Source organism: Marmota marmota, unplaced genomic scaffold (assembly GCF_001458135.2).
Source record: "Marmota marmota marmota unplaced genomic scaffold, marMar, whole genome shotgun sequence".
In the NCBI taxonomy this organism is placed as follows: domain Eukaryota; kingdom Metazoa; phylum Chordata; class Mammalia; order Rodentia; family Sciuridae; genus Marmota; species Marmota marmota.
Genome location: NW_025999982.1, coordinates 14628870 through 14645419, shown reverse-complemented (window position 1 = coordinate 14645419; position 16550 = coordinate 14628870). Strand labels below are relative to the sequence as shown.

The window sequence follows — 16550 nt, the reverse complement described above, 5'->3', positions numbered from 1 at the left end:
AATATTTACTTTGTTATCACAAAAATGAAAGCAGATGCTAAGATTGGTAGAACAGAAACATAGTGAAGATACAGTTCTTTTTTTTTTTTTACCTTTTGTGCTTGTTTCTCTTATTTTTTTTATTATTAGTTGTTCAAAACATTACAAAGCTCTTGACATATCATATTTTATACATTTGATTCAAGCGGATTATGAACTCCCATTTTTACCCCGTATACAGATTGCAGAATCACATCAGTTACACATCCACGTTTTTACATACTGCCATACTAGTGTATGTTGTATTCTGCTGCCCTTCCTATCCTCTACTATTCCCCCTCCCCTCCTCTCCCCTCCCCTCCCATCTTCTCTCTCTTCCCCATCTACTGTAATTCATTTCTCTCTCTTGTTTTTTCCCCCTTTCCCCTCACTTCCTCTTATATGTAATTTTGTATAACAATGAGGGTCTCCTTCCATTACCATTCAATTTCCTTCTCTCTCCCTTTCCCTCCCCCCTCTCGTCCCTGTTTAATGGTGATCTTCTCATGCTCTTCCTCCCTGCTCTGTTCTTAGTTGCCCTCCTTATATCAAAGAAGATATATGGCATTTGTTTTTTAGGGATTGGCTGGCTTCACTTAGCTTAATCTGTTCTAATGCCATCCATTTCCCTGCAAATGCCATTATTTTGTCATTTTCTAGTGCTGAGTAATACTCCATTGTGTATAAATGCCACATTTTTTTTTTATCCATTCATCTATTGAAGGGCATCTAGGTTGGTTCCACAGTCTAGCTATTGTGAATTGTGCTTCTATGAACATCGATGTAGCAGTATCCCTGTAGTATGCTCTTTTTAGGTCTTTAGGGAATAGTCCGAGAAGGGGAATATCTGGGTCAAATGGTGGTTCCATTCCCAGCTTTCCCAGGAATCTCCATACTGCTTTCCAAATTGGCCGCAGCTTGATATCAAAACAGAGACTCTGCGTCTGATAGAAGAAAAGGTTGGCTCCAATCTACATATTGTGGGGTCGGGCTCCAAATTCCTTAATAGGACACCCATAGCACAAGAATTAAAAACAAGAATCAACAAATGGGACTTACTGGAACTAAAAAGTTTTTTCTCAGCAAGAGAAACAATAAGAGAGGTAAATAGGGAGCCTACTTCCTGGGAACAAATTTTTACTCCTCACACTTCGGATAGAGCCCTAATATCCAGAGTATACAAAGAACTCAAAAAATTAAACAATAAGAAAACAAATAACCCAATCAACAAATGGGCCAAGGACCTGAACAGACACTTCTCAGAGGAGCACATACAATCAATCAACAAGTACATGAAAAAATGCTCACCATCTCTAGAAGATACAGTTCTTGATACCTTGCCTGACTCTTTTCATAAGGACTGCCTGCCACCTAATCAGTGACATTAAGAGAAAAAAATATAACACCAAACTGTGTTTTTATTACACGCAGCTAAATACAGGATTTGATAATAGTACGTGTGCTATATTGAACATGCCCCTTCTGAAATTCAGATGTTGCCAATGTGTTGGTATTGAGAAGTAGGACCTTTAAGAGGTGCTGGTCTAGGAGACCAAGGTAGGATTTCTAACAGACAACTAGCTTTAGGAACTCAATACTTCATGGTAGAGAATTCATCTAATGGGAGGAAAAAGTCAAGTTGAGATGGAAAAGCTTAATTTAGCACAGTGGTGCATGAGAGTCAGAAGGGTATGAGCTTATTAAAGTGTCCTCTAGTCTCACCTTCATTTCTCTGCCTCACTGTGGACTTGACCTAACGTCATCTACAATAGGAAGCTATCATCCATACCCAGGTAAACAGGTTTGTCCTGGGTAAGTCTACCCATAATCCATTTGGGCTAAGCTTTGTTGAGATGTGTGGAGTATAAATTGGAACAATTCATTTAAGGAATCACTGGACAGATGTATCAAAAGCATTGAAAATGCTCATACCATTACCCAATTGGTAATGCCACTTCTGGGCTTTTACCTTAAAGAAACAAGATGTTTCCAGGTATTCATGTAAAAGAATATTTATCACAGGGGCTGGTTACAAATTCCAGAGCCTTCTAGAATTCCCTGCGACTCCATGGGGAGGAAACTGGCAAGAGAGAAACAAAGTGCTCAAAAGACACAGCCATGCTTGAAGGAATCCAAGAAGAATTTTGAAGCAGTAATTTCCAATAAACTGCTCTAGCTCCCATGTGGGGGATCTCAGAAGCAGCTCTGCCTGCTCTGATCTCTGTCCATAGTGTGCCCATATGTGTATCTGCCACTGCACCTGGAGAATAATCACTGCTTCCATTTTGCCTCCCAACCCCCAGGAGAAAGAAATTCCAGGGTATGTTCTTTCTAGCTTCTCACCTGTGCTGCAAAGAAGACCATAGCAATATGTGGCCATGATGCCAAGTAGACAACAGATAAGGCCAAAAGAAAACACAAATCTGTAAAACAAAACAGCAACAGCAAAACAATTTTAAAACTGATAACACTACAAAGTTTCTATTTCCTAGGAGTCTTGGTTACAACAGAAAAGTATCATTCAACCAGTCCAGCCATCTACTATATAAGAATTAATGCTGTTTTGTTCTTACCTCAGAGGATGATATCAGTTAAAAGGATGTAAATGGTTACAACATAGTCCCAAGTCTGGCATGAGAACTCCGTGAGCAAATCATTATTCATAATGGGGATTTTTCATAATATACCCCCTAAAAAGTACTCTCTCACTGGTGAGCAGAATTTGTTCACTGAAGCATTTCCATATCACTTCCAGAAACAAGGGAAGGGTGAATACCATTGCACACGGTAAGGAAGGCCAAAGATACAGGAACTTTTCAGTCTGGTAGGAAGCAGGGCCTGTGGTAGGCAGAACAATTGCCCTCCCTCTGAAGATGACTGTGACCTAGTCCCCAGAACCTGTGAACATGTTACAGGAAAAAGGAATTTTGCAGATATTATTAAGGTAGGACAAGTTGGGGCAGAAAGCCTGGATCCTCCAGGTGAGCCCAACATAATCATAAGAGTTCTTAGACATGGAGAGGAAAGCAAAGGCAGGGAGATGTGGCTATCCTGGAAGATTGAATGATGCCTTGTAAGCATTCCACCCTTGTTTGCACTTTTACAAACTACTATATTGGATACGTTTGTGAAAAACTAGTAAGGGGGTGTCCATTGGTGGCTTTGGAAATGGAGAAAAGAGGCCATAAACCAAGAAATGCCAGCAACTTCTTAAGACTGGAAAATGGAATAACATGAATCCCTCACTAGAGCCCCAAGAAAGGACCAGAGCCTGCATGCACATTGATTCAGCCTAGGGAGTTCCAGTTGGACTTTTGAGCTCCAGCACAAAATGTTTCTATTGTTCTATGCCACTAAATTTGTGGTAATTTCAGCAGAAATAGAAAACTAACACAGAACACTTCAGGTTCTGGAAAAAAGAAGCCCCAGAGGACAAGGCAAGTACAGGCAGAGCAGGAGATGAGATAAAAGTATTTCCTAAAGTCAGTGCTGAGCTGGGAAGGAAAAGAGGCAGAGGGCTATAAGGGCTCAAAAACACACCGCTGTGCTTAAGGAGATCCACAAAGGGCCAATGCTTCATTTCCCTGGATATATCTGTCAGGTTTCAAGTTTCCTAGGGAGGACTCATGAAAGGCCTGGTTTATTACTTGATGTTGAGTCAAGACAAAGAGCAGTTAAGAGCACAGGCAAAAGTCTAATCAGATAGGTGTGAGACAACAATCTCCTTTTTCTTGGCAGCTTGTCCCAGAAATTTGTGGATAACTAAGTCAAAGGAGGATAAAGCTATTGGGAAAATTGAGTTAGGATGCACAGGTGCTGCATTCAGTAACTTGTTATTGAAGGTTTTTGTGAGAATCAAGTGCACAACAGTGTGATACCGAGAAGAACTAGGCAGGATCAATCACAACTCCGTGCATGTGGGACAGAAGGCCATGAGCTGAGTAGTGAAGACACTCCCCGGGGACCAATGAAGGCTACAGGACAGCACACAGACCTGAGGTCTTGCCTCCTCCTGCTGCCAAGAGGATACCTTGACACCAACTGAGAATAAAGGCAGGTGGGTCCCATAAGAGAAATAGTTTGAGAAGAACTTCATCTTGATTGCTCCTTGTTTTAAACCAGACAAGATCATTGACTTTGAATCACAATGTTTTTTCTCTTTCTTTCCTGCTGTGAGAACAAAAGCTTAGATCAAGATGAAATCAACAAAGACATTTTTACATTACATATATACTCAAGGAACTAAAAATAATTGTTTTATTTTATTATTTTATTTCATTCTCCACTTCCCTCCCTCCAATAGGACTGTTGATAATCTTAGTGAGACTGAGGAAAACAATCCCTTTTACATTGAATACATTTATGTGTCCCCTGTTGTTTTTCTCATACTCCAGGACTTTTATTATATTAAAAATCACAATTGCTAGTTTTGTCACTTGTTCAAAATCACTGCCTAAGCTCTGAACCAAGACTCAGAGCTCTATGTGGAAGGTTTTGCCTTCCCCTAGTGTTCTGCAGACAACTGGCTGTTGTTAGTGGAAAGAGCTGTGTGATGTCACATTGTTCTAACCTCTTAAATAACATGTTTCACACCTAGAGTCATTCAGATAGCCACGTCCTTTCTAGGGTAACATGGTTCCCAGTTTCTGTGACATTATAGTCATGTAGTACCAGGAGGGACACATTAACTTCCTTTTGGACAGCAAAATATTTCCTATTCAGAATTCAAGCTGAAAATAGATTTTCTTTCTTAGGCATGATCGTGGCACCAATTCTCTCCCCCGACCACTGCTTGTAATGGACTGGGCTGTGTGGAACTTATACAAGGCCCTTGGGGAGAAGCTAGAAGTAGAAAAGTCAGAGATGCCTTACCAGTAACTCTTTGAGAAGTCCAGGGTGCAGGTTATTTTGTGAGTTTGTTACATAAGTAACCATAGAGAGGATTTGTTTTCTTTGGAGGTTGGTTAAAGAAGGAGCACATTAGAAAAAGGAGCTGCTCCCAGATAATCCAGAGCTGTCAGTGGCAAATAGCATGGAGGAAGGAACCAAAACCCTGCAGCAACCTGGGGTTAAAGGATCTTTCAAGGAAATAGCGTCTAGCTATTTGTTGCTATTGCTGTGAGTTGGTTGTTTTCTCAGACCACAGGATCCCCTCTCTCTTCCCTCTGAGTATATAACAAGAGGGAAAAGGCTTTAAATTGTAGTAACAATTTTGGGGGCATCTTTTATAGGTAAGTGGCAAAATTTGAAGTGATTTGCTAAGTGCCCAGAGCTACTAATTTTTGAGCAAGTTTTCAAAGCCAGATTGATCTGATTCCAAACCCTCACCTCTCATCCTCTATTATGTGGCACTTTTCTTGAGGAAGAGGTTGGGCTAGGGGAGTGAGATGGTTATGTCCCATCTCTGAATGAATTCATTAGGTTGAAGCCCTGCATGATTTATTTGCAGGTTCTACATGTATTTGTGTTTTACTCAAGACAAACCAAAGAAGCCAAGCTTTGACTGCCATCTAGTGGTCAGTTGTTTGTTTTACGGAAGTAGATTTTTTTTTTTTTTTGTCTTCACTGAAAACCCATGAAAAGCATATTTGTAGAGGTGTACACTAAGAAAGGAAAAATGCTAACTAAAATCTTATGTGTGATCATATCACACAGAGGAATCTTAAAGGACTGGGATAACTAAAATGATTGTTCTATCAATGGAAAGATTTGATGCTCAGAGAAGATTCATAAAAGTAGTAAAAAATTTGAATACCCTATTTAGGCTTCTTTCATACTCATTATCTCGAGAGTGCCAATAATAAAGCATATATGATCAAGAGAAGAAGCTCCAAAATCACGCTGTCTGGGCTTGGAGGTTAGTTCCATCCCTTACTAGCTCAGAAGCCTTGGTCAAGTCGCTTAATCTTCCTGAATTGGTTCACTCTTCTGTGAAGAATAAAAAAACATCACACAGAACTGTTGAATGGCGAAATAATTAGGAAAGTGGTAAGTTGAAACAGTGCTTGTTACATCATATTGACAGGATTCCTATTTCTGTTTTTTTTTTTTTTTAAGATGAACACAATATCTTTATTTATTTTTTATGTGGTGCTGAGGATTGAACCCAGTACCTCACAAGGGCAAGGCAAGTGCTCTACCGCTGAGCTATAATCCCAGCCCCTCTATTTCTAAAGATAAGCCTTGGTGTAATTAAACAGACCACTTAAAATCCAGTATAAAATATTTAACATATTTGAAGAGCCTAACAGAGTTCCTGGAATAGCTACTTAATAACAATTGGTGAGATAGCAGTGGATTTCAACTAGGATGCTTAAATATTTGAAGAGGAGAGATGAAAAGGCAGAAGGGGGTCAAAACAGACACAACCTCTGCTTTCTTTTATTAATTCATCTACAAAACATTTATGGAGAGTCAGGCACAGTGGTGCACACCTGTAATCCTAGAAGCTTGAGAGGCTGAGGCAGGAGGATCAAAAGTTTGAAGCCAACCTCAGCAACTTAAGGAGGTTATAAGCAACCTAGTGAGACCCTGCATCTAAATAAATTTAAAGGGCTGAGGATGTGGCTCAGTGGTTAAGCATCCTTGGATTCAATCCCCAACCCCCTAACCCCCAAATTACTGATTGTGAACTATATGCTAGGTTATTTTAGGCCAGCCCACAATGTCAGCTGTTTTGTGTGTGTGTTGAAATCTATACTGATGGTGTAAATGCAGTGGTGGGTAGAATTGCTGTCTCAGCATGCAATTAGTGCTCAACTGTTATCATCACACACCCATAAGGAAATGCCTTGCTTTGTCCTACTCTGTTCAATAGTTTTTCTCATAATTTCATGATGCATTAATATGGAGGTTCAGAAAATATTGTAATACCCAGACCCAGTCTCTCTTGAATCTTAGTAATAGAATCTTGAAAGTAATAGAACCTAATAAAGCTATTTCAGTTAAACTGTCATCTGCTTTTACTTCTTAGAATAGAACTAAATTTGAAGACTTTATCCTCACATAAAACTATCTCATAAGGTTTGGATTGGACAATCTCTAATATCTCCTCAAACACTAAAATTCTATAGTCAAGTTATCACCATGTGCCTGCAAGGCTTAATTTTTGTCTAATGTTTATGCAGGCCAATTAAAAAGCAACTCAAAATTTTTAGATTTTTTTTTTTACTTAAATGATTTGACATACTTATATCCATACTGCTTCATAGTTACTTCATAGTAATTTTTAGAAAGTCTGAGCTTTGTATGTGGCATATTTCCAGCATGAATACATGGGGCATGTTTAGGTTTTTTGGTTTGTTTTTGTACTGGTGAATGAACCCAGAGCTTTACAATGATAGGCAAGTGCTTTCTACCACTAAGTGAGATCCTTGGTGCCTTGCTATCTATCTTGATTCAATCTTTTCTATATCTGTCAGGACTTTTTCAGTTGTGAGCCAGAAACCCAACAAGCTTATGAGCAAATTTGTGCTTCAGGAACCAAGCAACAGGTAACTGAGGTTCCAGAATGACTATAATCAGTTTCAAAATCCTTTTACGATTCTGTTTCCATCTCAATGCTTTACTAAATTTTGTTCTTTCCAATTAGCTATTCCATGACAGAAAAATATAAGTATGGAGAGTTTTCAGGCTGACACTAGCTTTTTGTTTCCAAATTCCAAAATCTTGCTCTCTGATTAACTTTAAAACTCAATTTGAGCTAAGTACTCCACCTACTGGGAGCAATTATTGGAAGGTAGAAACTAAGATGATAGCAGCTACCATTCAAAGAATATAATACAGATAGAAGAATGTAGTATCTCCCCATATAATGTGATACTGTACTCAAAATCAAAGGGAGTGAAAATACTATACCTCCTCTCTCTTAACCTTATCCATCTCATTACATCACATCCAACACTGTAAAATGCTTTTTTGAAACTTCATTTTTTTCTAAACCAACTGTATCCCAAGCACTTCACAAGGCACTTTATATAAATCACTTCAAATTATCCCCATAATCCTGGAAGGTAGGAAATGTCTTACAGTTTCAGATGAAATGACATATTTCGAAAGATACAAGAAAAGTCACACAGGCCTAGAAGCTTTAATACTTTCATTTTCTATTTGTTTCTTTTATTTGGAAAATTCAAATTATAAATATTCATCACTCTAAAATAAACATATGCTAAAGTTAATAATAACAAAAACTGACAAAAATAGCGATACGATTCTTTTATTATTGAGTTTTATTTTGAGGAAAAAGCATCCTTTTTTTTTTTTTTACAACACTTGTAAACAAGTCAGTAAATATACTATTCTGAGATTCCTCGTGTGTGTGTGTGTGTGTGTGTTTGTGTGTGTGTGTGTGTTGTATGTGTGTGTTTTGGAATGTTAGATTACAACAGCAACCACATTACATAATAGTTATTGAAGGCAAGTCAGGCTAAAACAAGGATAAAATTTTATAGCTAAAAATATTCATAGCAGCAACTTTAAAAAGATGATTTTATTAAGTCATTGCACTTGGTCATTTTATTGCTACAGCAAAACAAGGCCATTCAATTATAACACTTCTCGTTTTGGATTTTAACTGATTGTCTCATTCTGCTCATACATTTCAAGTTTAAATGCAAGCATAAAAAATTTACCAAAAAACTTACAGAGCACTTGAATTTTTTTTTCCCCCTGTAATCACAGTAAGGAGCTAATTTTAAAAAGAAAAAAAAAGGGGGATCCTCTGGTTCCACAAGACCCATTCTCTCTCTGCATCTTTAGACTTTTCAGTAAAGTTCTATAAAATTCTGTAGAGGTAACAGCTTATAAGACAGAAGCTTAGTGGTCACAACACAAAAAAGTAACATTGGATACAATTAGAAAATTAGTATTATGTGTTTCAAAGCATAGCAAACCTGAACTATACATTCACTAATAATTTGGCAACAACAGACTCATCTTTTCTGTCATTTATACTCACAAATAGGGAGTGGAGGGTGGGAACTAATGTTTCACCTCCAATAAAAGCTATTACTATTACATACCATTTTGTGACATGAAATTTAGGAAAGTCTTCATATCAAGAGCAAATACTGGTAAACTATGATAAAGGAATCGTTTCCCCCTTAATTTCAAGCTTGCTTGGTTTTCCTTACATTTTGTCAAGGGTAGAAAAGCAGAGAGAACTTCAATGAGTTTTATATTNAAAATAAATATAAATTGGGAAACAGATAAAATACACATTAGTGCAAATTATTTTGACATATGTCATTAACGTTTGATCATACTTTTTAAGCCAGATTTTAATTTCCAGATCTAAAATCCAGTTTCCCATGATGTAATAAATATTGAGTAAATGCTCAACAGAAGAAAAATGTCACAGTACAAGTTCCAAAGAAGCACTGAACAACGAGAAAAATATCAACTGTAATTCTTACAGCCAGAACAATATTAAGTAATGTGAAATTTAAAAGAATTTTAAGAAAATTATTCTATAAAGAACAAAAGAACTCTGGAAATCAAATTAAAAAATGTACATGTATATGTAATTAAACAAAGGGGGCAGTGTAGAATAGTATAAAAAATAAAGGACCAGTTTATATTCCATGATTTTCACTATCTATGTTTTACTGGTAAATTGCTTAACATTACTTCCTTTCAAATTCCCCACCTATAAACAGAAGGTACTAAAATGTCTCTAAAGCCCAGAAATATATCCAAGATTCAGATAATGTGTTAGAAATATTTCCACCTTTAGGAGAAGGGCCCCTTCACTTAAGAGAAAGGAAAAAAAAAATGATCATAATGACTACAAAGAGATACTTAATTTTCACATACTACAAATGCCTAAGTTGAGGCTAAAAGACATTAAATAGTAAGTCAATATTTCTACATCAGTAACTGGTGGCATAGGATTTGTATTAGTAAAGTCTATGTCTATATTGTCCAGTTTTTGTACTTTCTTCCCAATTCACCAATGTTTTCTTTACCTTTCACTTCCTTGCTTTTTTCCTGATAATATCGCCTCTTTTTCAACAATGCACATAAGCAACGCGTGCATCAGTTAACCTCTGACTTAGTCGTAAAGTATAATTCTGATGTGGTCACAATCTCCTAAGTAATGCCAACCATCCAAATATGGTTTATTAACTTCAGGATCTCTCCTGATATCATTCTTAAATTTTCTTTTAATAATATAATTATACACTAAATGTTTTGGCAGTATTGAATGAGAACAATTCTCAATTTACAGTCTCGATTGAGATAAAATATCTTTAAATCATCCTCTTCATGTACTATTACTGTCTTGTTTCCAAAGATAAGTGAAAATAGGCAAGAATGCACAGAAAGCAGTAAGAAATAAGTTGGCAAAAGAGGGAATAAAAATGGGAGGAATAATCCTTCATTCAAAGTCAGTACTACTCCATACAAACAGTGATTTCTGACATAAATTTTAGTTATCAAGCAAAATCTTATATTGCTATCTACCCTCCTCATTGTTCCTTTTTTATCGCCCCCAAGTGTAATTTAGTATTATATAGTACTAATATTATAGTATTTCAAAATACTACATCTAATCTTTCTGCAAACATTTCTTTAACTATATGATCCTAAAACTTTAATGACTTAAATTTGCTTTTACAAACACAGAGGTCAAACTTTGCCCATTAGGGAGAAAAAATACAGTTCTATAGGAGGGTAACATCTGATCATGTTGGAAAAATTAAATTATTCAAAAAAGAATTCATTAGATTCCTTTCATAATTTTTATGAGACAAACATTCCTCTTGCTTATCTTATTTTCATATATGAATATCAGCATGTATGTATAAAAAAAAGTCAAGAAACTTTTTTTTAAATTTCTCAATTTCTACCAATTTACATGCTGTGAATTTAAGGTGTATTTTAAACACGTTTCCTCTAACACTCATTAATACAACAATAATTTATTAGGTATCTAGTAAGTGTGTAGCACTGTTAGGAGTGATGGACAAAGATGAAACAGACATGGATCTCACTCTAAACAGTCTTACAATAAGGAATGGAACAAAACAAATAGTACAGTAATGGATTGAAAATTATGATTTATACATGTCTTTAAAAACTAGAGGAAATGTGAATTTGGATGAAAATTAAAACTTCTAGTCAAAGGAAGACTACTACCAACTTAATAAATGTGATTCTTTGAGCAGGTCTTTAAGAATCTATAGAATGAGCATTAGAAGATGAGGCAAGAAGACAATTTAGGAAGAGTGAAAATTCAGATGTATCAACTTGTTAAGGCACAATGGAGGAGGATCAGAAATTAAGAAAGAAAGATAAACTAGGACTAGAATAATAGAAGACCTCACACACCAAGTTGAGAATTTTGAACTTTATTCAACAAGTAACAGAAAACTTTTGAAAGTACCCGAGCAAGGAAAGATTAATCTGCAATAAAATTGGAGAAACTTGAGCAAGCTCAATAGAAAATAAAGAACATCAGAACAAGAGAGTGTTGAGATAAAAGTTAGAAGGTAAAGCAAATAGAACTGAAAGTAATAGAATTAGAAGAGAGGGTAAGTACCATGTCTGTGTGACCAGAAGGGTAACAGAAACAGGAAGTCAAAAAAACAAAAGAAGAAAATAAAATATTTCCCTGGAGATATGGTAAGTTCACCATGTAACATCCAGGGAGACTAACAGAAACTGGGAATACAAGAATTAGATTTAGAGGGAGATGCATTAAAGCTAATTACTAGATTCACTGTTGCAAATGAATTCAAACAGTGAATGCATAGAAAAAAAGAGCAAAGGATAGTAGTTAAGGAATATTTACATTTAAGGTTCAAGAAACAAAAAGGAAAGAGAAGTTAGACAAGAAACAAGTATCACCCTACTACAACAAACCTCTGACAAAGAGAAAACAGTAAAAATTTGAAATGTGCAGAAACTGAAGAAGAGAAATTGGGTGTGGCATCAGTAAACCTAATAAAATGCAAGGGGTTAAAGAATGAAATGAAGGTAAAGACTCAGACACTGCAAATGTAGGCTTTTTGTGAGAGGGTAGAATGATAGTTGTTTTTGTTTTGTAGGAAATGAACCTCAAATGAAAAGAGAAAACACGTACAGTAGATCAAAAGGGCAGTTAGACCCGGAAGAAGGCTTTGGTTTGAAGGGGGGAAATTGAGTATTTTCATACAAAGAAACAAAAGCATCCAAAAAAAAAAAAAAGAATTTGTCAGATATAAGAGTAAAAATGAAGTTTTCATAATACTTTGTAAGTTGTATCTTTAAATATATTATTTCAACAACTAAAGTTAAAGAAAGTTAAGTGACTCACCCAAGTTTACCCAGTATGATAATTTCTAAGAGTAGACATTTTAAAGTCTGGTTACTTCTGTTAAAAATGTTTAAAATTTTTCAGTTCCACTGCTCTTACTTCACCAATCTAATCTCCAGTTTTCTCACCCTTATAAATAAAAACAATAATCCTTACAAGTCCTTATATGTATCGAATGAGATAATGAACAGAAAGAGCTAAGCCTAAATTATATAATTTAGGGTAGTCAAGACTATAATTCAAAATAGGAGCTCAAGTTCTATAACCACAGTCCCACGTTCTATCTTGACCTATGATGCTGACAAAAGAAACAGGCTAAGTAATGAGGTAAGGTAAAATGTAGAGAGGATATGAAATACTTCAATAGAGAATAAGAAGAGCGTCTGGGAGGGAAAAAAAAGCAAGATACAATTTTCTCTTACATATGTAGGAAGAAGAACACAATTGAAGACAAAAATGCATGAGCAGAGAAAGAAAGTTAAGGAAGAAAAAGGAATTAAATAAAATTGCCAGCCATCAGCAAAGAATACAGGTAAACTTCTAGTGAGAACTGGAAAGCAATAACACCACCAGTCCTGCCACAGGGAAAAAATAAACTGGCGATGTAAGAGGAAAGAACAATATTTATTTTATTCACAAATATATACCTTCAGGTTCATACACTGCCTAAGAGAGTTAATGTTCAAAGATGTTTTTCCGTTTGAATGAATGAAATATGACAGAGTATCAACAAGATATTTACAAAATTGCTACCATGCAGTAGGGAATGTCCAAGTGGAATAGAATGGCGTAATGTGTAGAACCAATCACATGGCTGGGATTAAAAAAAAAAAAAAAGGTATAGTTTATACTGTCTAAAATCTCAATGCTGGGAGAAACAAATTACCTCTAGATTACTTCTCAAGGCCTTCTCTTCTTCCAAATCTTTTCTCAGTTTTTCCAGTTCTTTCCTAAAAAACAAAATATTTATTACTTCCAATTAAACAATATAGACGAGGCAAATAGACAAATTAACAGAATCTCTTCTGCCTAACCTCCCAGGTATATGAGGGAAACTAGCCATGTTGACTGATAAAATTTTCAGATGTTCCAGTTTCAACAATTCGATGTTAATAGTAAAAAAAATTCAGCAAAACCCTGGCAAACTTATCTAAGATAAATTAAGTAAATTCAGAACAGCTTATGAAAAAACAAAAAAGGAAATAATATATGGCTTTTAAAAGCAATTTTCCACATTCATCTAGTATATATTTTATTTTGGCTAGATACTTCAGAGCCAAAACAATTTGCAAAATAATATCAACAAGTCACAATAAAGGCAAATTACAATTTATCTGATAATTTCACCGATACTTTCCTCTTTTAAAATTAACCAAACAGCAAAATTATTATAACCAATAATCTTTCTTAACTCATATTTTTATTTTTCCATATTCAACTATTTTTTCAATAAAGATATTCCATATTGTGTCTTTTCAGAAATTATTTGAAAACATTTTCACTCAGCTTAAATTTTCATATTTATGCTATTTAGTATTCAAATATCTGTTTTTGATTTTTTTTTAATTGAACTAAGAGATTTTATTGGGGTCTGCACGAAGGAGAAGAAAAGGAGAGGAAGAGAGCAGCCCCCTGAGCCAGTTTTGGCTTTAGAAGTGTTGATTAGGCCATGTGGCAGTTGCTGATTTGCAGAGTGACTCAGGAATGGTGGTGACTGGCAGGGTTTGTTAGGAAAGGGTGATTAAACAATGTGTCTTGAGGGAATTTTTGGAGAAAAATTTTGACTTTGGCGCCCTTGAGACAAGAGGTGGAGGGGTAAAGGATTGTGTAATATTCTTCTGTAGAGATAGAAACTTCAGTGGGGAGAGACCCAATGGGGCAAATAAAACCTAATGCCAAGGTCTCTTGAAAACCCAACATTCCTCCCTTCTTCTTTTTGTTTGGACTCAGGGCGTTGAAATCTGGCTACTTCCTGTTGGAGAGGGACGACGAGTTTGAAGGAAGGGAGGAATGGTCAGGTTGGGGGGACAAGAGAATTATAGCCATAAAGGCCAGGGTGCTAACGATGCAAATTTCCTTGGCGTTGAAATCGATGGAAGTTCCTTGAAGCCATAGGTCATGGATAGCCTCGGTCCAATCCTTGTCGGTATAAATGGGTGGAATCAGCCAACTGTCTTGTTGGAGGGCTTCCACAAACTGCTGGAACCGGGAGTGCCACTCGGTGAAGCTGGATGAGGCCATGCTGCCTGAGGTCCTGAGGTGGCTGACACTGACAGCTCTCAGTGAGCTTCACGCTTATTTCTCATTCATGGTTGGGAGAGAGGGCTAAAAGCTGGGTTTTTTTTGTTGTTGTTGTTGTTGTTGTTGTTTGTTTGTGCATATTTTCTGCCTTTTAACATACATTAGAAAAATTCTCTTCATGAGTACCTTCAAAAAATAGTCCAGTATGATGGTGCATGCCTCTAATCCCAGCTACCCAAGAAGTTTAGGCAAAAATGATTCCATGTTCAAGGCATCCTGGGCAACTTACTGAGATCCTTTCTCAAAAATGAAAAATTAAAAAATATAAAAAAGAATCAGAAATGTAGCTCAGTGGTAGAGCACTTGCCTAGTATGTGCAAGGGCCTGGGTTTAATTCCCAGCACAGCCCCCACCAAAAAGAAGAGTATAGAAAAACAGTTTGAGAAACTGTTTAAAAATTTATTAACTAAAACAAGGGAACTTTTAAAATTATTTATATTATTTAAATTAACATTTTAAAACTAATTTCTTCTAGGCCTTTAATAATTAGAAAACCATGCTTCTATGAGGCAAATTTTCTATTTTCTACTTGACCATAATTTTTGAAATTATAATATTCAACTCAAATTCATCTAGAGCTTATTTTATAGTGATAAGAGGTATACACCTAAGCTAAATTCATATTTCTATAATATTATCCTAGTTTATATATTTTCTATTGTGATTATTCAACATTCTGAGTTCATTATACATTAAATCTATATTTAAGACTAATCCTGCATTATTTATCCCATCCTATTTACCTATATAGTGTTAACATTATTTGCTTTCTGATCTAATAATTTAGTACTTCTCACATTTTTATTCTTCTTTTAAAAATATATTGATAAATGTATAGTTTTTATATACCACTGTTTTCTTTTTACAAGTCTAGGATCAAACTGTAAGTATTATTCTGCAACTTCTCTAATGAATACTTAGATGACTGACATATTTCAATCTTTACATGTCAAGCTGTACTTTTTAGTTACTTGTTGCATGCATTTTAGATTTTAATATTGGATGTATAAATATTACTTATGTAAGCTATAAAGATATAATAGTAATGCAAAAGCCAATTTGGGTTAATGTATCATCAAATGACAAACTATATATTATGTACATAAAGTATATAATATATATAAATATATACATGCACACATATTTTAAGTAGTTATTCAAGATACATTTTTGTTTCTAAGAGGTAATAAATGTTCTATGAACTACAAATACCTCATGTTATTAATCTCACTACATTTTTTTTTATAAAGAATACTAGGCCACCTGAGAATTGAACAAGAAATGGTTAAAATTAGGTCCTCTGGCTGTGAATTTTATATTCTAAAAATACAAATTCTTTTAGAAAGGATATTGATGTAAGGGGATGAGCACCATCGTTCTAAGTTCAAATAGATTAGTGACTCAATTATTTGTTTTACCTTGATATTTTGCAGTATTATGTTTAAAATACCAAGTTTTAGAATTCAAATACTAGTTTTAATAGAAAAGATCTCTAAAATAATAGAGGACTTGAGGGTTGTTTTAGTTCTGTCTTTTAAAAAGCTGTATAATAAGTAAATAGCTTAACTTCTCTGAACCTTTATTTCTTCATTTTAAAAAATAGAGAGGGCCACAGTAAGTGATCTTTTACATGTACTTAAGCTCTACAAAGTCTCTCACATTCAATTAGGGATGTCCAACTGTACACCATATCAAAAACTTTCAGAGTTAAGAGAAAGGCTTTAGAGATCACCTATCCTAACCCTCTCAGAAATTCAACTATACATATATACCTGACCCTAAAATACAATATGATTTTCCTCATATTTTTCAAGACCATTTAACTCCTATGTCTGACCAGAAGATTTCTAGTCCAACTTAGAGGTTTACATGTATCTATTCCAGGACTAACATACTGGATGGAATAAGTTTTCCAATTCAAGTTTTTATC

General features: G+C 35.3%; 1 protein-coding gene and 1 long non-coding RNA gene across 8 annotated transcripts in view; one reads left to right on the top strand and one right to left on the bottom strand.

The window, feature by feature from the left end:
- The first annotated feature begins 1820 nt into the window (after positions 1-1820).
- Positions 1821-16051, top strand: LOC125617476. Its single transcript, XR_007348503.1, has 3 exons — positions 1821-1834; positions 10817-10819; positions 15916-16051. It is a non-coding gene; the product is annotated as an uncharacterized LOC125617476 (long non-coding RNA).
- LOC107143980 (CD2 associated protein) overlaps positions 12972-16550 on the bottom strand; it is a 112673-nt gene continuing 109094 nt past the window's right edge. For 2 of the 7 annotated variants that reach the window (XM_048805448.1, XM_048805447.1), the window contains exon 19: positions 12975-13269. In XM_048805448.1, coding sequence (XP_048661405.1) covers positions 13182-13269 — 88 coding nt within the window. In that variant the 3' untranslated portion in view covers positions 12975-13181. Of the gene's footprint in view, positions 13270-16550 lie in introns of all 7 variants that reach the window. The other 5 variants (XM_048805444.1, XM_048805443.1, XM_048805445.1 and 2 more) reach the window with 5 other exon arrangements.